Source organism: Triplophysa dalaica, chromosome 2 (genome assembly GCF_015846415.1).
Source record: "Triplophysa dalaica isolate WHDGS20190420 chromosome 2, ASM1584641v1, whole genome shotgun sequence".
Taxonomy (NCBI): domain Eukaryota; kingdom Metazoa; phylum Chordata; class Actinopteri; order Cypriniformes; family Nemacheilidae; genus Triplophysa; species Triplophysa dalaica.
This window is the reverse complement of record NC_079543.1, coordinates 20250067-20277318: the sequence shown is the minus strand read 5'-3', so window position 1 is coordinate 20277318 and position 27252 is coordinate 20250067. Positions and strand designations below refer to the sequence as shown.

The 27252-nt window shown below is 36.4% G+C and overlaps 1 protein-coding gene across 1 annotated transcript in view; it reads left to right on the top strand.

Moving 5' to 3' along the window:
- Nucleotides 1-27121, top strand: part of ptprdb (protein tyrosine phosphatase receptor type Db) — a 51702-nt gene extending 24581 nt beyond the window's left edge. Inside the window, exons 10-34 of the mRNA XM_056766588.1 lie at nt 79-220; nt 1204-1506; nt 1883-2076; nt 3683-3706; nt 3811-3928; nt 4181-4834; nt 6380-6477; nt 6785-7041; nt 7938-8031; nt 8177-8386; nt 8670-8830; nt 9205-9216; nt 9326-9441; nt 11240-11337; nt 11513-11636; nt 12678-12853; nt 15013-15132; nt 15597-15751; nt 19343-19628; nt 19775-19953; nt 20059-20185; nt 20278-20403; nt 20858-21012; nt 21277-21412; nt 24327-27121. Coding sequence (XP_056622566.1) covers nt 79-220; nt 1204-1506; nt 1883-2076; nt 3683-3706; nt 3811-3928; nt 4181-4834; nt 6380-6477; nt 6785-7041; nt 7938-8031; nt 8177-8386; nt 8670-8830; nt 9205-9216; nt 9326-9441; nt 11240-11337; nt 11513-11636; nt 12678-12853; nt 15013-15132; nt 15597-15751; nt 19343-19628; nt 19775-19953; nt 20059-20185; nt 20278-20403; nt 20858-21012; nt 21277-21412; nt 24327-24395 — 4134 coding nt within the window. The 3' untranslated portion in view covers nt 24396-27121. The remainder of the gene's footprint in view (nt 1-78; nt 221-1203; nt 1507-1882; nt 2077-3682; nt 3707-3810; nt 3929-4180; nt 4835-6379; nt 6478-6784; nt 7042-7937; nt 8032-8176; nt 8387-8669; nt 8831-9204; nt 9217-9325; nt 9442-11239; nt 11338-11512; nt 11637-12677; nt 12854-15012; nt 15133-15596; nt 15752-19342; nt 19629-19774; nt 19954-20058; nt 20186-20277; nt 20404-20857; nt 21013-21276; nt 21413-24326) is intronic.
- Nucleotides 27122-27252: the final 131 nt, after the last annotated feature.

Genomic DNA, 27252 nt, shown 5'->3' with positions numbered 1-27252 from the left:
ACACACATACACGAGTTTACGAATTCTAGCGCCTGGTTATTTGGACGGTAGTCAAAACTTGGTGTGTCTCTCCTCCAGAAAATATCATTTGACCCCAGCTCCAGTTATCTGATGAAGAATTTGAAGCCGTTTTCCACCTACATATTCCAGCTAGCAGCTCGCAGTAAACACGGCCTGGGGGCATTCACCGGTGAAATCACCATTCAGACTCCACAGACACGTATGTACTGTTCAAAATAGCTTAAAAATAGCATGTGTTGGGTTTTAATGCAGTTTGCATCTATAAAAAGCTTATGAAGGCCTGGAAATTCATGCTGACCTGAGATCATCTTTTAAGGGGGTTCATTCACAGTCATGCCTCCAAAACAGTTATTGTGCCTGCTTGCGTTTATACTTGACAGTATGTGGAACATATTTTAACATCCAAATGAATTTGATTTAGGGTCTTTATTCAATCACAGGCTCCTCTCATGCTTAAGGCTATTGGTATATATATATAATATTTATATAATAAACATATATATATATAAATGAATAGAAATCAAGTATTGCATTGCTGCATTTGCAATTTCTGGTTATTATAATAGGAGCGTTTTATTTTTGTGGGATACAGTTGATATTTTCGTAATGGTTCCTGGTTTATTAATGGGTTTAGTATGGGTAGCAGGTAAGAACATGAGACACTCAATGGAGGGATCTAGAAAGATTAATATAAGGTAAGTTTCATGTTGTATGTGTCTGTGTGTTATTTTCAGTTTGTTGTTTATGTAGAGTCTAATTTTAGGTTGGGAATACTAACAATATGGTTGTATTTGTTAACATTTGTAAATGCATTAGCTAACATGAACTTTCAATGAACAATACTTTTTCAACATTTATTATTGTTTGTTAATGTCAGGTAATGGTAATACAACTATGTTCAGTGTATTAGTAAAGGCTGAAATGAACATGAATCAAGATGAATAAATGCTCTTAATGTATTGTTTATTGTAGTTCATGTTAACTCATACATTAACTAATGTTAACAAATACAACCTTATTGTAAAAAGATGTATTTTATTTATATATTTTATGTCTGGTTTTGTCATTTTTGTGTCTTTTTCTATTGATTTCATTTCCAACCATTATCATTCACTCCCACACTTAAACTAACCACTGATATCTCAAAACACAAACCCACCCACTACTCCATCCACCAATCAGAGTTCGTGCCCCCTCCCCAGGAAGTTACATGCATAAGCCCATCCTCCACAAGTCTGCTCCTCAGTTGGGCTCCACCCCTCATAGATGAAAATGGAATCATAACAGGGTACTCCATCCGCTATGTGGCTGTAGAAAGAGAGAAGGACACCGTACAAAGGATCTCGGACATCCCATCTAACTGTTACCGCTACCGGATAGAGGGACTGAGGAAAGGGTCATTGTACTCGGTGACTATCGCCGCCCACATGGATGCCAGTCAAGGGCCAGAGACCCTACCGGTATTGGTCCGCACACAGGATGACGGTATGTCTCCATGACAACATATGATATACCTGACCTCTTGACCTGAAGCTGAGCCTCTCCTTCCTTTATCTGCCAAACACACATCTGACCTCCAAACATCTGCCTTGTCCTAAAGCTCGGTGTTCCTATCTGTGTAAATGTATTTTTTGTCTTGTTGATCACAAGATCAGATCTTTTTTACTCCGCAGAAAACAATTACAGCATTTGGGTTCATTTTTAACAAACCTTAAAAAAGGGTCTTACAGAACGATCTATCAAGATAAATGATCCGTTTCCCTGCATCAAATATCTTCTCCTCACCCACTTTCCTTCTCCAGTGAACTGGAAGGAGTGTTCAAATGTAACCACTTGTCCTTTATCCTGAAATGTCCTTCAGTGCCCAGCGCACCACCGCGGGGTGTGGATGTGGTGGTCTTAAATGCCACCTCTGCCAGAGTGTCATGGAAACCTCCAGTTGCTGAGCGACAGCATGGAGTGATCCGTGGTTACCAGGTGACATACGTCAGACGCACAGCGGAGGAAAGAACAGTCTCTCCCAGAATTAAGGAACTCCTGTTGAGAGACTCAAAGGTAGGGGAATACACCTCGCTGTCACAGATATGCGCACACACACACTTTTGAATGCATTATGTGCAGCGGGACTTATTTCCAAATGTGGCATTTCTTTGTCAAATCACTCCCAGTTGCCAAAATTCTCATTATTTTACTTTAAGTACTTTTTTTTACGTGTGGAATGACATTGAACTGACATTTCAGGTGAAGTAATCATTATTAAAGGCTTGACATTGCAATTTGGGGTAACCTTTGCAATGCTTGACATTGCAATGGTGTGATGGTGGTCTAGTGGGTTAAACCACTGAACTGGTAAATCAAAGGTTGCTGGTTTGATCCCAGCAGCCACCACCAGTGTGTCCTTGAGCAAGACACTTTACTCCATGTTGCTCCAGGGGGATTGTCCCTGTAATAAGTGCACTGTAAGGCGCTTTGGATAAATTTGGCGAAGGTTATTTAAAGCACTCAGAATAGTGACATCATGTACCCGGGAAGTAGAAGGCTGTAGTCTGATTCCTGCCGTTCTCTGTAGTCGTTGAAAACGAATTCTGTTAAAGAAAATATCTCGCTTGACACTGAACTTTGAGCTTTATCATTTTGAAGGTATTGTTTATGCTGTAACAGCAACATTACACACTAACTAAAGTTTGAAAAACGTGATCGCAAGGAATGGGACCTTTAATTTCCAATCTTCTGCTTTCTCAAATCCATTCCACCTGGCTTAGAGTCCAGTAATAGTCCATATAAATTAAACTCCATTCCGTTTCGACACAACAAGTTAAATGAAGTCTTGTTGTGCAGAATAATAGATCAATTATAATAGATTGTGAGTTATTTTATTTATTATATCATATTTATACAAAATATTAAGATGATGCAAACTAACCGCGACAATAAAGTTCTACCTTCTACGCCTAACCTTACCATACACTACAATTAAACACCTGTTTTTTTTAAGTAAATGCCTATAAAATCTTAAATGTTATGTAAAAATGTATTCAAACTTGCGACGACAGCATAAAAACTACTTGTCGCGCATCTTTCTCACTACACAGCTGGTAAAGTAAAATAAAAAATCGGGGGAGGACCCATCCACATTTTATTGTGCTTCTGACGCCAATGATATTATATATAGTAGAATTATAGTCAAATAATATTATTGGTTCTTTTTATTTTGTTAGTTACATGATATTATTATTTAACGTAAGCTGTTTAAACATCAAATGGAACTGGAAATAAATTCCAATTTGAAAAACTAAAACAAACAGAAGGCGGATTTTGCCTCTTTATAAGTCTACCACACACCACCACCTTCAATACAATTCAGATCTCAACTATCACTCGATCTGAATGAGTTTGTTTTTCAGCGATCAGGTTTTTTTATAGCCTGACTAATGATATTTGAAAGGACTTTAATTTGTCTTTAATCATCAGATAACATCATTGTCTTCTTATTAACTGCCGACTAAAACAGAACCTGCGATAACCATCACAGAATCGCTCCAATAAAACGTTCACAGTAATTATTCTCAGCGGGTTTTTATTCATTGTGATGTGAATAATCTGATTACGTCACCCATTAATTTTGACTTTTATTTATGTCTTGTTTTTGGAAATGTTGCAGCCACAGAACGATTCACAACAATATGTGAGTACACTTAGCTGAACCAAATTTCACTGTTTAGACTTATATAAAATTCTGATCGTTTTTGTCTGACATTTTGGTTTCATAGTGTATGTGTGTTCGTTTAGGAGCTGATTTTGTCTGATCTGTGGCCTAACACGGAATATTCTGTTACCGCGGCAGCATTTACCTCAAAAGGAGATGGGCCACGCAGCAAACCCACTCTCATCAGAACTAAACCCTCATGTGTGTGCACACCCACTTATATACGGTTATTCACATATTTTGTGTATAACTCAAGGTTATTAACCACGAAAGCACATTTTTCGTTAACTATAAATAAATAATAAAGGTCTGTTCCAAAACCTGGTGAAGAAATGCACTTGTTTCAATTAAAAAACCTGCCCATGTAAGCACACTAGATTTGGAACAGATTCATTATGACTCAGTTACATCATTGTATGGTATTATATTACTCCACTATTTTCTGCTTCATAGTGCCAGGGTTACCATTGCTGACAGTTGCATCATCGGAAGAAGGAACTGTACACTTAAACTGGCTGCCTCCGCCAGCGGGTCTATCCCCCGTGCTGGGTTACAGGCTGTCATACGGCCGGGCCGACCCCACCTCAGATACCTTCATTGTGCTGGAGCTTGATGATGACAAACGCACACACAGCATCCAATCTCTGAGTCCCGGGACGCTGTACGTGTTCCGCCTCGCCGCCCGCAGCGTGTGGGGTTACGGCTTGAGCGCTCAGGTCACACTTTTCATACAGACTGTCATGGAAACGACCACCGAGGATGCGGTGACAGTTGCAGGGGCGACAGAAGGTGGAAACACCAGCATTGTGGAAACCATTTTATCTCTGTCTGGTTTAACAGCGGAAAGCATTAATTCCTCATCAGCCATCCTGAGATGGGAGCGACCAAGAACCAGCGTGCAGATCCAAGGTTACCGCGTGTGGTTCGCTGTCACTTTTAGTAACGGCACAGACATTGCAATGGAATCTGATGTTACGGAGCCCACAGTTGTTCTTACAGGCCTTGGGGAAAATACTGAGTATGTTGCACGAGTATGCATGCTTAGCAAACATGGCCCTGGGCCCTGTAGTCTTCCAATATCCATCAAAACTCAACCAGTACAGGAAGGTAGGACATGTGAATCCTGACATACAAACACTTCCCTCTCCCAAACAAACCGCCATGTTTCTTTCTTTCTTTTTATTCAATTGTCTGTCTTGAGTCTTATCTGTGTTGGTCTGAGTTCCTTGCTCTGGCAGATAAAAGGTGAGAATCTTTCTGTAATTGGGTCTAGATAAACGTGAATTAAGGTTGAAGGTGAGCTGTTCCACAGGAAAGTGAGACAAATTCTTGTCGGCACAAAGAGAAAAGAGTTGGTCACATTGCTTCTGTGTAGCATGTATAAATGTGGTTCTCAAACTGTCGTCTGCAGAATTCCAGTGGTCCAAAAAGTCAAGGACAGGGGTTTTCAAACCTTCTGGAAGCCTCAGAGAATTTCAGAATAAACACGCCAAGGAGACGTTATAGATATGACCAAACATCACTTTTTCAATATAGTTTTTATATTTATACGTTTTTATATCTCTTCGGTACAGGTAGGCCTACATTTGAATCGAAAATGTTTCTCTTCAAGTTTATACATCTGTCTTTACTCTAATTGTAGCCAATTATATAGTTACACATTTTGTTTCAACCTTTTTATAGTTCTTGTACAATTCTGTGGTGATAATTATATACAGTTTCAAAGTGACAACATACACAAACGTTACTGCACATGCGCACGTTCGTGGGGTGCACTTCAGTGTACATTGACAAACAATAGAGTGCCTGTAGATTATTTCTGATAACAAGCAAAAGAAACCGAGAAGAACCGTTACTTGGCTAAACTTGTCTCTCTGATATTTTGAATTTACACTATGATACCAAGCTCAACCGCTAGATGTCAATGTACCATACAGTTTATTTCAATGCGACCGAACCACAGGACCCATTCATCAAAATGTTTATTTGATAAAATGAACATACAACCAAATTCTACAAATTGTTTATTTATACAATTATTATACAATAAAATAATAATATAAATTAAAATGAAAATAAATAAAATAATAACACAGGGAAGGTGGGATGAAGCGATGAGTAATCATACAGAAATGTATAAATGTGTGATTTTTTTTTTTTGTGAGTACCGTCGATGAAGTGGTTTTCATATTCAGCATGTTAAACTTCTTAAAGAAACAGTAAAAATTAAAGCAAAACAACAATATATTGTTTTTATAATAAAACATTTTCTATTATAGAAAATGTTAATAATAGCTTACATTTTCTTTATGCATAAAATATAAAGATGTATATAAATCTTTGAAAGTTTAGAGTATTTGAGGGTCCTTGGCTTCATAAAAACCCTGTTCTAGGCTATAGCTGACAAGGAATTTGTTAGAATATTTCAATATTTTGGGGATTTAATTTTATAACGTGCCATCTAAAAACCTTTAGAACTGCCACTTTATTTATAAAAACTTGACGTTGTATATACAGACGCGGTGGTTTATAGTAGAAAAAATGAAGTGATGTTCTTGTTTGCTTCAGGAGTGCCTGAGGGCGGAGGTTCTGCTCAGGTGAATAGATGTAATAATGTATGATTGTTAAAATCTCGTTTTCTGTTTTTATTAGTGTTTGCTGTAAACTTTCGAGTGAAAAATGCCATGAAGAGTTCAGTCCTGCTGACCTGGGAGTCTCGTACCACGAGCAATAAAGCACAGCCTCTCATTGTAAGAACTAAACTTCACTTTACCGAGTGTGGATCAGGTTTTGTCTTCAAGACCAAACGTCTATAAATAACTACATGAACATGAGAATTTGTGTGTTTTCTCCATAACACTAATTCATGCAAAATGTTGAGCTATGGCCGAGTATGTATAAGTGTGTAAGCATGTGAATGTTGTGTCTTAGGTGTGTGAAATATCTCTAAGCTCTTCTCGAGTGTAGCCTGTGTGTCACAATATGTTGACAACCTTGTAAGAGTGTGCATGTATTTTTAGTTTATTGAATATTATTGATTCTTTCATTTCCCCTCAGATCTCATATGGTGACGGTGAGAGTGTGGAGGTAGATGGGCGGCTCGGGCTGAAGCTGGTCACTAAGTTAAAGCCTCAATCTCTGTACACCTTCCTGTTAACAAGTAAAGCTGATGGGACCGGAGGCCTGCAGCACCGTGCGGATGCCATGACGGCTCCAAATCTGCTGACCAGGAAACCCCATCTGCTGGACAAAACCAGCTCGCAGAGCATCGCTACCCTGCAGCTGCCCGCTGTCCAGGGACAGGCTAACGTCAGGTCAGCAATACACCAAGATCAAGTCAATTTAATGCGTTAATAGTGTTCATTTCGTATGATTGATGCAGAAGATCTTTTTGAATTTAAACAATGAAAAGAAGAAAAACGCAATAAAAGAATCATTTGTTTTTTAAATATACCTTTAAAATAACGTTATCTGTTTGTTTTCATGTCAAATAAAAAGAATGTGATTTTGTTTTTGATTTGCATAGACCCTTTAAAATGTTAAGTGCCTTATTCAATAATAAATGTAGACCAAGTACTACATATTTATTGAATTCACACAAGAAAATAATTCTTAAATTGATTAAAAACAGGTTTTGCGCAGACTATTTTTACAGATTATTTTTTGGCACAAAATGTTCCTCTCCCATGTCTCCACACCTTTGTCGCGGTTGCCATTTTGATAATGACAAGTAATAGTGAAATTGCCTATTGTTGCAGACTTTGTCACATTTAACTTGTTCATAATATCTAGTATTAGACTATTGCCGAAATTTAGGTTGAAGATAATATGGTGAGGGAAAATGCGTTAAAAATATTTACAATGCCGTTTTAGTTATTTGAGATGGTAGAACAAATGTAGAAAGAGTCCAATCATAATTTTTGGGGACTCATATATTTAAAATTAATTAAACTTATCCACAATATTAATCCATAATATTTTTACAATACTATAGATTTTACATCACCACAGAGAGTGTAGCACATCTTTATTTGGATTTGATGTTAAGAAAGTTTCTGGAATTGTGAATGGGGGGGTACTTTTCTGTAATGTTCATTTAAATTTAATCTTCATTTTTTTGTAAGCCTCTTTTTTGGGGGGCTTGTATACTACCCCGATATTTTTTTCATAAAATTCACTCAGAAAAATTTCATGACATGGTTCTCTACAGGGGTTTCTACATTGTGGTTGTTCCACTGAAGAGGCAGAGAGGAGGAAACTTTCAGAATATATGGAACGATCCAGATGAAATGAACATCGATGAGGTACACATTTTCATTCAGTCAACTCACTGTCATTTTTGACAGTGCGGTTTCCTGTTTAAGCAGGTTCAGCATATGGGATTTTTGACATCAGGTCTGGTTAATTTGACACATGTCATGTTTTTGACGTATACGTTGGTTTCCTTAGCTGCTGAGAGAGATTAATGGCACAGGTCGCTCCGTGCGTCTGAGGAGGCAGGCGGAGGCAAAGCCGTACATCAGCGCTTATTTCCAGAGTCTACCAGCTGAGTTTAAACTAGGAGACGGACGCGTGTACGGGGCATTCCTGAACCGACCGCTTCTCAACGGACAGGAATATGTCTGCTCCGTGCTGGCTATTCTTGAACTGGGCCAGAATGTAAGTCTCAGTCACGTTGGGGTATATTGTAACCACAAAATGATCATAAAATAAAATAACTAATTTGAATATTAAATGTTTATCAGTTTTTAAGTAGTGATATTAATTGAGTTTAATGCATCCGACTGTACCTATCCCTTTATTACACAGCTACTTAGCAAATAAATAAATAAAAGCACATGAAACATTGATTCGAGTTGACATTATTTTATTAACCGACAGAAGACAGAAACCGTCAAAAGTAAAAAATCTAATTGTTATGCTAATGTATCTCAATTGACAGACTGTCTACTCCACAAGTCCATTCTCCGACGCCGTGCTGTTCTCTGACGTTGAACCGCAGCCGATCGTAGACGAGGAGGAGGGGCTTCTTTGGGTTGTGGGGCCGGTCCTGGCCGTCATCTTCATCATCAGTATCGTCATCCTCATCCTTCTCTTTAAAAGGTGAGAGAGTATATAAATTTGAGCTGGAAAGCGATGGAGGATGTAAAGATGTGAATGGAGTTTAAATTACATCAGCAGGCAGACAGGAAGGAATGAGGAGAACATTGAATGAGACGGTGAAGAAATTATGTGATGATAGTGCGTTCCTATGGTCATGGAATAGTGATGTAATGGCCTTTTAAATTTGTGTTTTTCGAATCCAGGAAAGTTAGCGAAATGAATTGATTCTTAGCAACGAGACTTGGAATGAAATTCATCCGAATGATCCATTAATCATATTGGTCACTGGTCAATAGGTGTGATAACACAAAATATGACAACGTTTTAAGCTGTTCTTTTATTTTACCCCCCTGCTTTATCTGGACACGAACCAGCAAACCAGACAGGTCTGTGTATTATGTTACATTGAAAATGCAATTATGGCTGAAATGCAATATAAACTATTTCCTGCTAAGTGAGAGTCGCTTTAATGCTTCTCTGTGTGTGATGTTACAGGAAGCGGGCGGAGCTAGAGGGCAGGAAGTGCAGCTTTCCCAGCAACAGTAAGGCCATGAGTTCCCAGCATCCATCTGACCCAGTGGAGCTCCGTAGAATCAACTTCCCCACCGCCGGTAATACACCAAAAGAAAAGCCATGTCACAGACACATGCAGGCAGTCCTAAAGAATCTATACGGTCAACACGGACCGTTTCAACATGATGTTCTCTCTTTTCTAGGTTTGCGTGCATCTATCATCGGTTATCGACGGTTATCAAGTCAGTTTTGGGACATGGTGTTTTGCATTGACTACTTAATTAATCCCCCTAATTCCCATATATTCAGAAAAATATTTGCAATAACTAGCATGTGCAACTTCTAACTCATTTGGCTCATTTCAGGGATGTGCCTTAACACTTATGCACTTTTGCCCTTTCTATCGGCATCTCTGTTTGAAACGTAAAAATGCTGTATACTTTACATACTACTCTTTAAGTGTTTTAAAAAAACAACCGAAATCATCTGCAAAATCCAACTCAACAGCTCCATTATTATTGTAAACTTACCGATGTGAATATGGAGGAAAAGGAGAGCCACTTAAAAATGAATTTAAGAATTAATATAATATAATTCAGACATAAAATTGTAAATAAATAAATCACCTTTTAAATACACAGGTTATTAGACAAATTCAAAATGTCTTTTTGGTTTAAAATGTAGTTTTATAGAAAGATAAAACAATAAATAAAAAAAGTAAAATGTATAAATAAAAACACATTTATAACTGTTTGTTCATGTTTTAAAAACACAAATAAGTGAAACAATAAAAAGTACATTAATACAATATTTTAACATTTAATCCCTTTTTTAAAATAATTTTAAATGTATTTATTTATTTGCAAATGGACTATACATTTTTTGTTTTATTAAAATACATTTTAAAACATGAATAAAAAAAATATGTCTATTACTTTGTCCATTTAAAAAATATTTACATTTTTATGTTTTAATTATTAAATTGACAAATTGATTCTTCATTTTCTTTTTAAAGTGGCACTCCTGCTCCTCCATATGTGAACCATGATACCTTTTGAACCCTATATCTTTATGTATTTCCTCAAAAGATTAATTTTTATTTGTTTTTAACCAATCTTTTCATCTTGTCTAACATTCTTTACACTAATATGTAGTGTTTCAAAGTCTCTTTTGGCTGTAAAGATAACCTCTGATTGTAACCAATGTATCCAGCATTCATCACACAGCAACAACCGTCTTAAATGCACATTTAACATTAAAGTCTATGGTGTAGTGGTGACAGTACTACGTTATAATTTCTAGATCCATGACAGCTGAGCAAATCCTATTAAAATTTTGCCAGTTTGTAATAGCCAAGTCCAAAGACGATCCATCACGACAAGATTTTTAAGGCTCTTACCCAAGATCTAAAACACTCCTCATGAGGGGAACTCTTGTATGAAATTTGTTATCTTTAGCTCAAGCAGGGTAGTGGGCCGACGGTCTGAATATCGCAGACCATCAGTTGCTAGGCAACCATACATATATCCATCCTGAAAACTGCACAAGCAGCCACAGATCCTACCTGAATGCAAAGTTTTATTTGCTTACACAACAGGGTAAACGTTGTAGGTGTACAAAGTAAATAAGAAGCCAGAGGAAACTCAATAGACATCCAACACATTTTAATTAATGAGCAAGCGTCAAAACTTAATGCCTGAATTACATTTACCCTAAGCAAACAAACACCCAAACCTTAAAAGAATATCTTTTGTCTTATAGGCTAATATTATAAATGCTGATGACGTGACTAACTCTCTTTCACACTGCTCATAGCACGTAATCCAGCGGCACTCAGAGTCTCAAGATTGTGTATAAACTCCACTGATCTGCATGTTTGTGTGATGTGATTGACAGGCATGACCAGCCACCCTCCAGTATCCATCTCAGAACTCCCAGCACACATCGAGAGGATGAAAGCCAACGAAAACATAAGATTCTCTCAAGAATATGAGGTCAGATCACGCACACACGAGACAAACCCGCTTCAGGGTACACAATAAAAACCATATTGCCCCATGCATAATGTATAGTGTCGACACATTTTTGGCTAGTGTGCTGATATTTTTGCGAGTTGTGAAGATGTTCGGTTGGATGTGTAATTTATGGCGCGTGTCTCTTGTTTTGTAGTCTATTGATCCAGGCCAGCAGTTCTCATGGGAACATTCTAACCTCGAAATAAACAAGCCAAAGAACAGATACGCCAACGTTATCGCCTACGACCACACCAGAGTATTACTCTCCGACAATGATGGTGAGAGTTTGTGTATGTGTTGTATTATGGTTGTATTATAGTTGTGAAATGTTACTTTAGGGTTTCTCTCAATAAGTGTTGAATTGTCCAAAAGTTTTTGAGATAAAACGATTTTTCGGAGACGCAGCTAACCTTCAGTGTGTGTGTAAGCCCAGTAAGTGCTGCTTCTCATGCTAATGGGATATCGATGTATAAAAGTCATTTAGGCAAAATATTGTAATTATTCTACAAAAGAAACCATACTTATCTTTTCTGAAAGTACATTATCTGTTAATTTTATGGACATTTACATTTTACATACATACAGTATATTTTGCCTTATTTTTGTACAGTGTATGGTTCTGACATAAAGTGGAACATGGGTTTAAGATACCTTTGTCTATATGATAAAAAAATGTTTAATAAAATCACGTTTCTGTCACCATATGCTCACCCTCTTGTAATTTCAAACCCGTATGAATTTCTGTTTTATGAAGAACATATTTTGAAGAATGTTGGTAACATCAGCTGGACCCATTGCCTTGCATTGTTTTTGTGTCCATACAATATAAGTAATTGGGTACTGCCATTGTTCAGTTACCAACATTGTTCAAAATATCCTCTTTTGTGAAAGTCATGAAGGTAAATAATGACAAAATTTTCATGTCTGTGTGAACTATCCCTTTAATGCATTTACTGTTCTATTTGCTGCCTTTTCGTCAATGAACAAATTCTTGGCAAAATTTCAATAGAATAGTTATTCATAGCCAAGATACCCATTCCTATTCATTGCATTTAGCAGTATTGCTGTCTGTATTTCTAAACGTATCCACACTTTAATTTGTCTGTGATCTATATAATCTCCACATTTTACACTAGGATGTTGTATACTTCTGCTGTTTCATTTGTTTTAAATGGTTTCGCTGTTGCTGTGACTGGCCACTAATGGAACAGAGAAATCGCTCATTTACACTCATAAGTCACAATATATTTCTGGAAAGTAGCATTTTTTTTTCTCTGTGTAATGTTTTGTTTGTAAGGTTTTCCTCTTTGGTCAAGCAGGTGTTCCTGGTGGTGACTACATTAATGCCAACTTCATAGATGGGTACCGGCGTCAAGGCGCATACATCGCCACCCAGGGCCCCATGCCAGACACGTTCAGTGACTTTTGGAGATTGGTCTGGGAACAACACACAGCAAATATCATCATGATCACCAAACTTGAGGAGAAGTCAAGGGTGAGAGAGCTACAGTAAATCCTTCACAGTACTGGCAGACAAATCGAACAAAACACATTCCCAGACAGAAACAGACAAAGCTTTATATTAAAAGCACCTCAATAAGTTGGCTTAAAAATGCTGTCTAGATTGGCAGCTTTCTTTAGGCTTTGGAACAGATCAACAATAAAAACTTTCTTGTCATACTTAAACTTTTTTGATCAAATACAGCATTTATTTTTATATTATTTTATATAAAGATGTGATCACATTTAACATTGCACAGCGAAATATTGTGGATGAAAGAAAGGGAAAATTTTAAATCTTTTGAGGGGCCGTCCACATCCCTGTTGAAATAACAGCATATGCTATTGGTCGGTCACATGTCAAATTTTTTGTATATCACTTGAAACTCCTCATTTTGTCCTCTACATTTCGCTGTACAGTGGAAAATTTGGTGCATCTTAAATCTGTTTGAAAAGAGAAAGAAAGTCTTATGCTGTTTGTCTGTTACTCTCCAGATGCCTTCATATTTCTTCTCAAAGGCAAGACGTCTCACTTGTCTAATTAGATCACTTTTCACTTGAATGGTTGATATTCAGTGCATCACCTGCTCTCTCTCTCTGTCTCTTATCTCTTTCTCACCCTCTCTTCTCACTTCCTTTTTACCTCACATGCTTAGACACGTTTTACAAAGTGTTACTTTGATATTTTTGGCTGGTTATCACACTTTCACTGCATGCTCAAATGTACTTCTGTATCGAAGCATATTGGTAGCAATTTTCAAATTGAAATGCAATTTGCCAAATGGCAATGCAGTATGTAAAATGACAATGCATTTATGTCTTTAAATATATATTTAAAATAACATATGTGCAACATCAGGTGCAAAAGGAAATTCAAATGTGAATTAAGCTTCACAGGTTGAACATTTGGTATTGCATTGTTATTTACACCCAGCACGTTGAGTGTTGCGAAATTCAATGTGGATTTGAAAATGCATTTTGATCTGGCCACACCCCTCCCCGATACAGCCTGTGAATCTCAATACATTTAGGGAAAATAATCAGTTTTGCTTGGCTATCTTAAACATATAATCAATCCGGGGAATGCATTTTAATTTTAATTTAGCAACTTAAAGAGTATTAAATATGCATTTAAATTACATATTAAAAGTAGTGTAGGACTAGGAATGTAGGACTAGTGTAGGACAAATGTAAAATATATTATGTATATTCATATTGCACGTAATGTTGCACATATGTTATTGTAAATGTATATTTAAAGACACAAATGAATTGTCATTTTACATACTGCATTATCATTTTGTTAATTGCATTTCAATTTGGAAATAACTACCAATGTGCTTCCATACTTCTTAAGGGTGTGTCTCAATCCATTTCCTCGATCCCTAGAACTGTTAACATGATTTCATGGACTCTTATGGCCTTCAGACTCTGATTACTCAGTTACGTGAGAGTAAGAGTATGACGGCGTGCAATAAAACGTAGCTAGTAGCAACAACATGACTGTACAACACACCGTGATCAATATTCATCAATATTCATAAAATCTACAGTTCCACAATAATATGCCAAAGTTATATTTTTGTCGTCTCTGTTTGTCTCTTTTGTATGCATTATTAAGAGTTCTGCCCATGCATAACACCGTACCCATATTAACAAGTACAACACCAAAGGAAGTGTCGCATTTAATGTCCATGTGGAGTTCAAAATTTAAAAGTATTTTAATTTAAAACAAACAAAAAAGTAAATTAATATATTTACATAAATTATGTTTACAATGATGATGGATTACATTCTACTTTTACATTCATACACTAAACTAAAACACTACAGTATTCTGTTAAATAATTCATGATATAAATGCTTTTTTGATAAGGCAACAGAGCAACTCATACAGTGCATTCTGGAAATTTCTAAAGAACATCCTGCATTTTGCCAATGAGACAGGGCAGCACACTGACTAGTGAACCAGGGAGAGGATTGAGACAACGCCAAAATGAATATTGTCCTCATTTGAAGACAGTCAGTCTAAAGAGCAGCTGACTGTCCGTTTTTCTCTCAGCTGGCTCTTCAGCTCTTCGATAAGGTTTTCTTTGATATTGAGATGTGTGTTGAAGTAAGAGCTTTAGTAAGTGTCTGCTGAACTGTGTGCAGAATAAATGTGATCAGTACTGGCCCAGCAGAGGTACAGAGACATATGGACTGATGCAGGTCTCCTTACTGGACACGGCAGATCTCGCGAGCTACTGCGTCAGGACTTTCGCTCTCTTTAAGGTAATGAAAGCTAGATCAGTACATAAATACTTTAAATTCCAAAACCTACACTTTTAAAAAGTTTTAATTATTAACACTCTGTTTGTGTGTTTTGCTTTTTAACAAATTAGTTGTCATTTTAACACATTTCGTGTTTGTTTTGTATATTCAATGTGAATAAAAGGGATAAAACAAGTTGAGTTACAATTAACACAAAATATGTTGTCCCAGAAATAAATCATTTATATATAATGTGACATTATAAATTCACATAAATTGTGTTAATGCAGTAGCGCTGTATGTTAATATTTATTAATATATACATAACATCACAGCAGCATGCTTCCATTGTATTTGTACACAACATTTATTCTTTTCTAATCGGATATACTAGTTAATATAAAAAGATAAGTAACAAGTAGCATTAGTGTAACACTATGTTTAGTATGATATGGTACTGACAATTCCATTATTTCTATGGACAGAGTGGATGTTCAGAGAAAAGGGAGGTTCGTCAGTTCCAGTTCACAGCATGGCCTGATCAGGGAGTACCTGAACATCCCACTCCATTCCTGGCCTTCCTGAGACGGATCAAGGCCTGCAACCCGCCAGATGCCGGGCCCATTGTGGTCCACTGCAGGTAAGCAGTGATCAGTAAAGAATGATCTAAACACATTTGCGGTATCTCCAGCCAGGCATGACAGGCGAAGATACTGAATGAGTATTATAAGTTAGTTCCTCCATCAATGGAATGTGCTCTTATGCTGCAGGGAGAATAGAATCTCCTTACAGTAGAGGTCTAAATGGTATTGACTTTATAAGATTGGTGTTATATCACACTGAATTTTTTCACGGTGCTGCAGCTCAATTGTTCGTCTCGGCAAGTGCACTTAATACTTTTTGTGGAGTCTGAGTGCTTCTGATCATTTTTATGATGATTAATTAATTTTATTATTTTATTTTGCTTAGAACAAATGAAAGTAACAACTACCCAGACAATATGTAACTTTTCACAGTGCTTTATTATTATTATTTTTGTTATTTAGTGGCTCAGTTCAGTATTCGTATAACATTCTAAAAAATGACATATTTAATGTGAAAAAATTATATTTAGTATAATAGGATGTTTTAAAAAGATGGTCAAATACCTACATGATCTTAAATTAAACCTTTAAAACCTGATGTAATTTCTCTGATAGCATTTTCTTGCTATGAAAATTTAATCAGACTAAATTACAGTGTCCTTTCTATTTAGGTTTTAAAATAATATAATCTGTATATCTGAATGATGAATGATGTTTGTCACAGTGAATATTCCAAAACAACTAGAACACCATGGTACACTATTCCTATGAAAAGCAAAATAGTTAATGAAATATTAAACAAATTATACACACAAATTCACAACGTGAGCAGCACAACACTGATCAAATGCTCCTATTATAATCCCTGAGTGTGTGTCACAGAGCCATTGCACAGTTTCAAATAACTTCTTGAGCCTTGATGTTTAGCGCAAGAAAATGTTTCAAACAGAGGTGCCTACACTGCACAATAAATAAAAAAAATAGATTTTGCTGCAATAGAAGCTTTTAGTTTGGTCACAAGTGAATTAACAATTCAGATTACAGAAGGTGATTTCTGCTTTGATATTAAAGCTTTATTTTGATCTGCTTGTTTTTATTCAGCCTACTGAATATGACAGATGTCTTTTTTGCTTTATAAATACATGTTTTGACAACGTTGCAGAATTGTTCTATTTTGGTAATCATCTTTTTTAAACTTAGGATATAGTTTCTGAGCACGTTGTACTGCTGCATTACCTAATTGCAACTAAAATGCAACTTTGTGAGAACATTGTTTGCTAGGTCATTTATTACAGAATGAAAAAATATGTAATGCTTCTGTTTTATATTAATGCATTTAGACTTTTCTGTAATAACATTACACAAAAAATTTGCTAAATGTTTTAAAACCTTTCAATAGGGGTAGAAATGAATAGACTAAAACTTAATATGACATGTCTTTTTTTCATTATAAATGCATATTTATTTATTTTATATTTTGGTTGTTTTGGGTTTCATTTAAAGATGGGGTAACACACGCAGTTTCTGCCAATCTCATATTAATCTTGAGTACCTATACAGTAGTAATAAATTTGATTAAATTCATAAAAGAGAGATACAGCTGTACGATTATTTTTGGAAAAAGACAAGCTGCTGGAAAGAGGGATGGAACTTCAGCACGAGCACACAATACATCATCGTATTATCCTTTTGTGTTGTTTACATTATGCATGTGCATGCGCCAACAAAACACAGACATATGACTTAGTTTTACTTACCGCGTGCAGTTCATGTCCAGCATTTTTTAGCACTGGGACCGCGCCATCTATCAATTTCAAACGATTTCCAAATCCAGCGTTATATCCACAGTTTATATAAATCACTGAATCACTAAATCACTGAAATGCCGCGAATAAACCATCCGCAACTTCTCTCACAATCGTAAGAGTAATGAGCTGCAGCTACAGGCCCAAAGTGCAGCAAATCTTGATGCAGCGCAGCCGATCTTGTTAACCGGTCTTCCTTTCGCTTGTCAGTTTATGCGTGGGCGGGCTATTTATTTTGCCTTGCCATGGGCATGCTTTTCCTGGGAGAATTACCCAATAAAAAGAATATGATCCCTGTTACGAAACAGGGATCCAGACTTATATAAACCTTTCCGAAACAAGTTTGAGTGCTGGGGGAGTATATCACGCACAGAAATACAACATCATACTTAAAACTCACTTTTTTTTAAAGTTGACCATGTTTAGCATGAGAAGCCAGCACGTTTAACAGTGTAAAGAAGACAGAATGCATAAAATATCATGTCACCCCATCTTTAAGGGTGTAGTTTCTTAAACACTTTTATAATGTATGTATAAATAGCTTTCCTGTGGCGTAGTGGTTAGAGCATGTCGCTAGCAAAGACAGGTCATGGGTTCGATCGCTGGGGATTGCACATACTTAGAAACAAATGTATAGTTCAATGCAATGTACTGTAAGTCGCTTTGGATAAAAGCGTCTGCCAAATGCATAAATGTAAATAAATAATGAACTGGTGCATTACCTAATTCCCACCAAAATACAACATTGTGAGAACGTTGCAAAAAAGTTTGTTTGACAAATCATTAGAAATAATTTAAATGCCTATGATTCACCTTTACATTCATGGACATATCAGACATTTCTGTGATTACGTTACACAGAACATTGCAAAACCTTTCAAACCTTTTAACAGGATTTAAATTGATAGACTGACACTTATTATGGCGTAATATGTGTCTTTTTCACATAAAAAGACATATTTTTACAGTTACTTTGTATTTTAAATTAATGGTGTGGTTTCTGAAACACTTTAATAACATTGTTCTGCTGCATTATTTTATTGCCACCAAAATAAATAAAAATGTTTGTTAAAATGTTATACATGTTATTCATATACACTCACCTAAAGGATTTTTAGGAACACCTGTTCAATTTCTCATTAATGCAATTATGGTGGTGGTGTAATGGTGTGGGGGCTGTTTTCTTGGCACACTTTAGGCCCCTTAGTGCCAATTGGGCATCGTTTAAATGCCACGGCCTACCTGAGCATTGTTTCTGACCATGTCCATCCCTTTATAACCACCATGTACCCATCCTCTGATGGCTACTTCCAGCAGAATAATGCACCATGTCACAAAGCTTGAATCATTTCAAATTGGTTTCTTGAACATTACAATGAGTTCACTGTACTAAAATGGCCCCCACAGTCACCAGATCTCAACCCAATAGAGCATCTTTGGGATGTGGTGGAACGGGAGCTTCGTGCATCCCACAAATCTCCATCAACTGCAAGATGCTATCCTATCAATATGGGCCAACATTTCTAAAGAATACTTTCTGTACCTTGTTGAATCAATGCCACATAGAATGAAGGCAGTTCTGAAGAAGAAAGGGGGTCAAACACAGTATTAGTATGGTGTTCCTAATAATCCTTTAGGTGAGTGTACATATACAGTATATAATTGTACTTCTGAATCGTAATAATTGTTCACATTAATTGTCTATCCCTTAAATCATCAACTTAAGCTACTACGATATATCAATATCTCAGTACAGAACAACTAGAAAAGCATCCCTTCGAATGTGCATGTCAGTGCTGGTGAAAAAACAAACTTTTGATGCATCCTCCTGCTCTTTCTCAGTGCCGGTGTGGGCCGAACAGGCTGCTTCGTCGTCATTGATGCCATGTTGGAGCGCGTGAAGCAGGAGAAGACGATAGATGTGTATGGTCATGTGACCTTGATGCGATCTCAGCGAAACTACATGGTGCAGACAGAGGAGCAGTACATTTTTATTTACGACACACTGCTTGAGGCCGTTTCCTGCGGCAATACCGAGGTTCCAGCAAGAAACCTCTACGCCTACATCCAGAGACTCTCGCAGACAGAACCGCCAGAACACATCAGCGGAATGGAGCAGGAGTTTAAAGTGAGTTCATCCCTGCATTGTTTAAAAGCCATTTTTAAATAGATCGGATAGTGGTCTAAATAAAAATGTCCAATATCTCCATTAATTAAATGTAAAAACTGTACTTACCTTTTTTAACCTTTATGTTTTTCTTTCACCTTCTTTAGCGACTAGCTAATGCCAAAGCACACAACTCCCGATTCGTCAGTGCCAGCCTCCCTTGCAATAAATTCAAAAACCGACTGGTCAATATAATGCCATACGAGAGCACACGTGTCTGCATGCAGCCAATCAGAGGAGTTGAGGGTTCAGACTACGTCAATGGCAGTTTTATAGACGGCTACAGGTACACATCTTAAATTGATCTCTATAAAGCTCCTCGCATATTAACATTTATATGGTGGTGATACTCTCACATCTCGATATTTTAATCTCTTTCTAAACTCTCTAGGCAACAGGGGGCGTATATTGCGACTCAGGGGCCGCTGGCTGAGACGGTAGAAGATTACTGGCGGATGCTTTGGGAACACAATTCCACTATAGTTGTTATGCTCACTAAGCTCAGAGAAATGGGAAGGGTTAGTTGCCATACACAATTGTATTGTTATAATATTTACAAATCACGTTTTAAACTTACCGTGAGTAATAATGGGTTTATTTGTTTATTCAGGAGAAATGTCATCAGTATTGGCCATCAGACAGGTCAGCACGCTACCAGTACTTTGTCGTGGATCCCATGGCGGAGTACAATATGCCTCAATATATACTCAGAGAGTTTAAAGTCACGGACGCAAGGGTAAGTCACACATGAATCACACAGTGAATTTGCATGAACATGAAATATAGATTTTAGCTGAAATTATTAGATTATATTACTTGTAGGCAAAAGGTCTGAAAAATGACCATATAAATTATTCTGCAAATTGTTTTTGTATGGATTGAATAGCTATAAATTTGTCTTCACTGTAACTTGTCTTCCTCTGGTTTAACTTCTCTCTTATTGAGCTCCAGCCAACTGATGGTTTTGTTTAATTGCTTTAACTGGGGACTCCTAAGCCCCCAGCCATCTATCAAAGCTTTATGCTCACAATATGTATTAATAATGTATAATTAATAAATAATGAAGTCCTCCAAGGCCACTTTACTCTTGGCGTTGTAGGCTGTGATTGATCAGACAGAACCAAATGTTCTACAGAGGAAGAGAAAAAAATATGTTTTAGTTTCACATACACGGATTCTCTCTTTTGCAGGACGGTCAGTCTAGAACAGTCCGTCAGTTTCAGTTTACGGATTGGCCAGAACAGGGCGTTCCAAAATCTGGTGAAGGCTTTATTGATTTCATTGGTCAAGTGCACAAAACAAAAGAACAGTTTGGTCAGGATGGGCCCATCACAGTACACTGCAGGTACGGAAAATGTTTTATAATGATTATATTTGTTATATTAAACTGAAATCTAGCACATTTTGTACAACTTCAGAGCCATTTCGAACACAATCTTTTTTTAAGTCAGTTAAATATCATTTAAAGTCAGCATTTACATCTTATTTTAATTACAATGAGCTCGGATTCTAAAAGTTTTGAAAAATGAACATATTGCATGTATGAAAGTAAAGTGAAAATATTGCATTAATTTAATGTAACATTTTATATAAATATGTGTATGTGTAGTGCTGGCGTTGGGAGGACAGGTGTGTTTATCACTCTGAGTATAGTGTTGGAGAGGATGCGTTACGAGGGAGTGGTCGACATCTTCCAGACTGTCAAAATGTTGCGTACTCAACGTCCAGCCATGGTGCAGACAGAGGTAAGCCCTTTACACTACATCTTAGAATCTCACTGCACGAACTAAACAAATTTAATGTGGGGGTAACACAGTTTCTCCCAGTCTCATATTAATCTTACGTACCTATAGAGTACTATTGCATACTTCGTATCTTTAAAGAGTCGAGCTACACAAGGTGAACTAAAGCACAAGCACACAATAAATCATTGCATTATTCTTGCATATCTGTTCATTCACTATAAGTTTGTGTTGTTTACCTTATGCACATTCGCGCCGATAGCCAACAAAATAGACATTTGACTCAGTTTGACTTACCGCGTGCGGTTCATGACCAGCATCTTTTAGCGCTTGGACTGCTCCATCTATCAGTTTCAAATGATCTGCAAATCCAGTGTATATCCACCGTTTATATAACATTCATCACCCAAATGCAGTGAACAAACAAACAGAGCTGATCTTTCTCCGCTCTCACTGGTTGACATGTGGGCGAGCACTTTCTCTCGATCTTGCTTATTGACATGTAGGCGTGACTTTTTTCTCGCTCTCTCTGGTTGACGTGTGGGCGTGCTTTTCCGGAAGAATTGTAACATAAGGGAAAATAAAGAACTGTTACGTAATGGAATTTCATGTTTGAAAAAAACGTTCCGAAACCTATACGAGCCTTGGGGGTGTGTATCGGGCACAGTAGCGAACCCTCAGGACCATCTAGGCCCTCTGTGATGACCTAAACTATCCTAAAATGTAATATTTTAAACTTTTTTCCCTATTAGACATGTATAGTTGACTTCATGGATCGATGCGGACTCTATCCACGTGAGATTTCCAAGTCTCGCGAGAGTAATTCAAGATCACGGAGCAGTCTCAAGCTATGTCCCAATTCGGGGGTTGCAACCTTCTAAGGTCGCAGACCTAAAAACGACGACTTTTTCTTCAAAGCGCGCAGCCTCAGAATTCAAAGAACCAAACTGAAATGAGACAGTCTAGCCTTGCAGAGGATTTACTAATTGCTTCACCTGCTGCTCATGTTGTGCGGTGAAAGCAGCAGGACACATCAGAGACGTTTCTGACTTTTTTAAACAAATAAAGAGCCAGAAAAATGATATTTTATTTTAGAGAATATGACACGTTTATGTAGATTTAAACACTCCAACCTGTATATTAAAGGAATTAACCTTAGAAATTTAAAACACAATAATGCATCAATAATGTTAATTAACAACATCAAATATAATATTAAAACACTGAAATTGAACTTTTTTGTGAATTACATACTTTAATTTAAATAAAGTTTTGAATGATTATTAAAAAAAGTCAGACTGTTACAGGCGCGCAAGTGAATCTCGGGATAGCCTAAGCTGTGAAGGATACATTTGTTCTATCCTTAAAACCCGCGGAAATAAGGTTGCATTTTGGGGCTGCATTTGAAGCAACCATTGAATCGGGACAGCCTTTCCAGCTAGTCTTAAAATGCACCCTTCTAAGGAAGCAGCCTCAAAAAAAAAAGAACGCAGCCTCATAGTGTACTCTTAACCGAATATGAAGGTATTCCAATTAATGATGAAGTAATCAGATAGAGTGAGATCCAACTTCCAACCCATTATTTCCAAAATTAAAAATAAATTTGATATGTGGCTTATGAGAGATTTATCACTCAAAGGTAGGGTTCTTCTCTCTAAGACTGAAGGACTATCACGATTAATTTATCTCGCAAAGGTTTTGGATGTCCCCAATTCATTTACAATTTTTTTTATTCTATTTTATTTTCTGTGGAAAAAAAATCCTCACTACTTAAAAAAAGTACTATGTAACTATTGTAATCAAGGGGGCATAAATGTAATTGAGTTTCATAATGCTAATGTGACTTTCAAGTTGAACTGGATAAAACATTTTATTAAAAATAAAGATATGGTTTATAATTCCAAACCTTCTATTTGATAAGATTTTCATAAAATGTGATTTTGATCTAAATAAACTTCCTTTTCAACTATCTAATTATCACAGATAGGAATTTTTACATTGGCTTCTAATTTATAAAAAAAAACATAACTCCCCACACACAATTAATTTGGAACAATAAATATTTAAAATATAAGAACAAATTGTTTATGATAAATGGGTTAAAAATGATATTTTGGTCATTTCCACAACTTATTAATGAAGACGGTTATTAAGTGACATAAAAAGTTTAATTTCCCAGTTTCTCCACAAGAATGTAGCATTGTATTTGATGCAATGCCTGCAGGTTTTTTAAAGGGGTCATTTGACTCGGCTAAAACAAATATTATTGTTTGATCAGATAAATGATAAATGTACTACTGTCAGTTCCATACGTTTAGTTTACTGTTACGTAACCAGTTTAATATTAATATTTATTATTATGAAATATTATTTACAGGGGAATCTCTGGGTTGCACGTGCGCAGAAAGAGGCAAAGGCTCAAACGTCACGGTTCGCTAATGATCGAGCACAGATATACTACGTCATACATCCAGCTCGTTTTGTTGACCCTGTCAAGCATGGGATCCCAGCACGTTTAACATTGTAAAAAAGTCAGAATGCATGAAACACTGTTGCTGAACAGTGAAACAATTGCAAGTCGCTTTATGTTGGTGTCCCTAATTCTGGCCGCCCTAGTAACATTTAGACGCCACAACATATAATTCCACGATGACACAGAATCAGTTGTTTGCCACTAAAAATAAACATCCTGGAGGGAAAATGCCAGCTCTTAAATGTCGCCAGCTAGCATTGAAAATAAATGAGATTTGGTGGCTTTGTCGCATCAAGTTAATGGGGGTGTGAATGCGGCTTAATATATGCACTTTTACTAGTAGCCATTACCATTCTAAACCATTCTTAAAGTTGCTGTATCTTTCTATTCATGTCACCCAATGCCTTTATGACGTGATATTATGTTTGTATGTGCATTTCATAGGAGCAGTACCAGTTCTGCTATCGAGCGGCGCTGGAATACCTGGGTAGTTTTGATCACTATGCAACATAAACCTTCTCTTGGACCAAGGCCACATCCTCACCCACTGAGACCTGCGTCTGATCAATCTGACAGCCTCTTTCTGTTGCCCACAGTCCATAAGTCTGAGTGATTTCTCCAGACAGCACACTATTTAAAAGCCAGACAGGGAGTCCGGCTGGGATAAAGAATTGTCGCAACAAATTGTAGCTCAACCCATATGGTTAACAGTTGTCCAGACATATTTGGGGTGGAAGGAGGGTGCTCAGGCATAAGAGCTAAGCGGACCACAGATCCAATGACGTTGCGTGAATTCGACCATGTGCTGTCTGGATGGATTCATCAGACCAATGAAAAAGTGTGAGAGGAGACAACATTCTGTTTGATTGTACTTGTTAATTTTCATCCTTTGTTTAACAGCAAATCCCCCAAAACACCCACAAAAGATGCAGTAATGTTTATTGAGGGATGCAGACCAGGTTTCCACGTTTTTGTCACCGGTTGTATAGTGGACCCACTAACTCACTTGATGAAGTGAAGAAAAACACCTATGAGAAGGAATTCAATGTCAACCCAAATATTGGTGCTTATGCCAGTATCCGGTGTATTTTTCTGTAGCGTGCACAAACACATATAAATACATATCTTTCACAGATTTAAGAAAAGGAAAATAGAATAGCCTGAAACATGGAGATTTGTCTCAAAATCCTGTGCAATATTGAACGTGACCGCACCTTCAAGTGTTAAAACCACTTAAGTATTAGAGATATTCTCACTGTAATTAAATTGTCTCATGAATCCTATATGATATAAAGTAAAAACAAAATGTTATAAACCATATTACCACATATATATATAGAAATTGATATATATATATATATACAAATTTATGAATTGTCAATGTATTACGTGATATTTCTATAATGTGAGTGAGGTCCCTGTCAGTGCACATATTGTTACGTACTGATCGCAGAAGTTAAATGATGATTTTTCACTACATTGTTACCAAGCAATGCTTCCAATTTCAGGTTTGAAAGTTCACATATTCAAAATTTGATCCTAAATGGCAACAGAGTTTCTAAATATGGGGTGAGATACTCAAAACAATAATGGATCATTTGACACTGGTAGTGCCTTATCATAGTCACATGTTTAAAATTGGTCGCTATTCAAGTTATGTTTCACATCTATGGATATGAACCTGCTTTATTTAAAGACAATTAAATATTAATAATAGATATTACAAGTTAAATATAATTGTATCTGCTAAATTTAATATAAAATGTAATATATTTTACACCTAGACCAATATTGAGGAGCAGGGCAGGTTTATTCAGTCATAAAGTGTTCTGCCAAAATGACTAAAATATGATTTTGTTGAATTTCAATATGTGTTCAGTTTTGAGAGGACACAAGTATATTGTATCTGTAATGGACAAAACAGCTTCATATTCTGACCGTTATGTATGTAGTTATTGTTATAAATTATGTATTTAAAATTGAATGCAGTAGACAACACTATAGTTTTTACAGTTTGAGTCCATACTGCTGGATTCATGTTTTACCCAATGTAAATGCTATTTGAGCAGTTTTACCTAAAGTTTATTTGATACTAGCAGTGATGTTCATGTTAACATCCTTCTGCAACAGACAGTACAGAAGTATGGAATTATGGAAGTACTGTGATCTTGCAGGCTACTATATAACCAAAGTGAGACTTTGAAGTTAGATTTGAAACTGAATAAACAATACTGCAGTTTAACAATAAACAAGAGGCCCAAAAATTCATTTAATGTAAATGGCTGGCAAATAGACTTGTAATATTGACAAAATAATTCACATATATCAATGCCCTTGTGTTTTTGAGTATCGTTGACCATGACAGTTTGTGTATGGGTTTGGAAATTACTCCACACTTGTTCTATGCACTAACCCTTACTATTTCTTCAACACATAATGTTATTTGTATTGAATGAGATGAACTCCACAGTGTTGTTCACAGTGTGTGCATGTTTAGAGAAAACTATGTTTTGGTTACAAAGCTCAAAAAGAAAATATGCACATAGCCTATTGTTATTATTAAATACTTAATAGATTACAGGGTGGTATGGCGGACTTTCATGTAGTCTGGTGGTTATCATCATTCGTGGTCACTGCGAACTTCAGCTCATCAAATGTTTCATTTCCTTCATTCCATTATTATTTTCATTCATTGTCCCGTTTTTAAACCAGGTTTTAAAGGAAATAAATCTTCCACTAGCTACCTGCTGTATAATATTACACATTGAAGTGCATCATGACCAAGTTTCAGGGTTTTTCAAATTTCAAAAAGCATTTGTTTAGGAGAACTTCTTTGCTAAACTAAGTGTTAATGATTAAGGGAAAAAAACATTTTTCAGTGCATGATAGCCCCCGTTTGTAAAATGCCAAGGTACACGTCTGATTTAGATGAATTATGACATTGTTTTGTGTGAAAATGAACTAGCACAATCTGTATCATGTAATCTGACCAAATATGCATTGTATCACAATTTTCGTACCGTCAAATGTTGCTGTGAGAGGTTTTACTATTTCACCCATTAATTAATGTGAAACACAAAAGGGAAATCTTTTACCTCTGATTTTGTAGTAAATGTAAATATTTCAGAGGATGTTTTCTTTTTTTAATTTTCCTACTTTACGTTGTGAGGACAGATGTGAGAATACAGTTGTATTCATGGAAAACGTTTTATTTGTTACAAATAAAATGGTAATAATAATCAGCGTGCTCATTATTTCATATATTGATATGAGAACCCGGAGGAGTTGTTGTTGTAGAATATCTTGTAAAATGCAAAAATATAATATGTTTTCAAATTAAATATGCATTTAACTCATGCTTAAATGCATG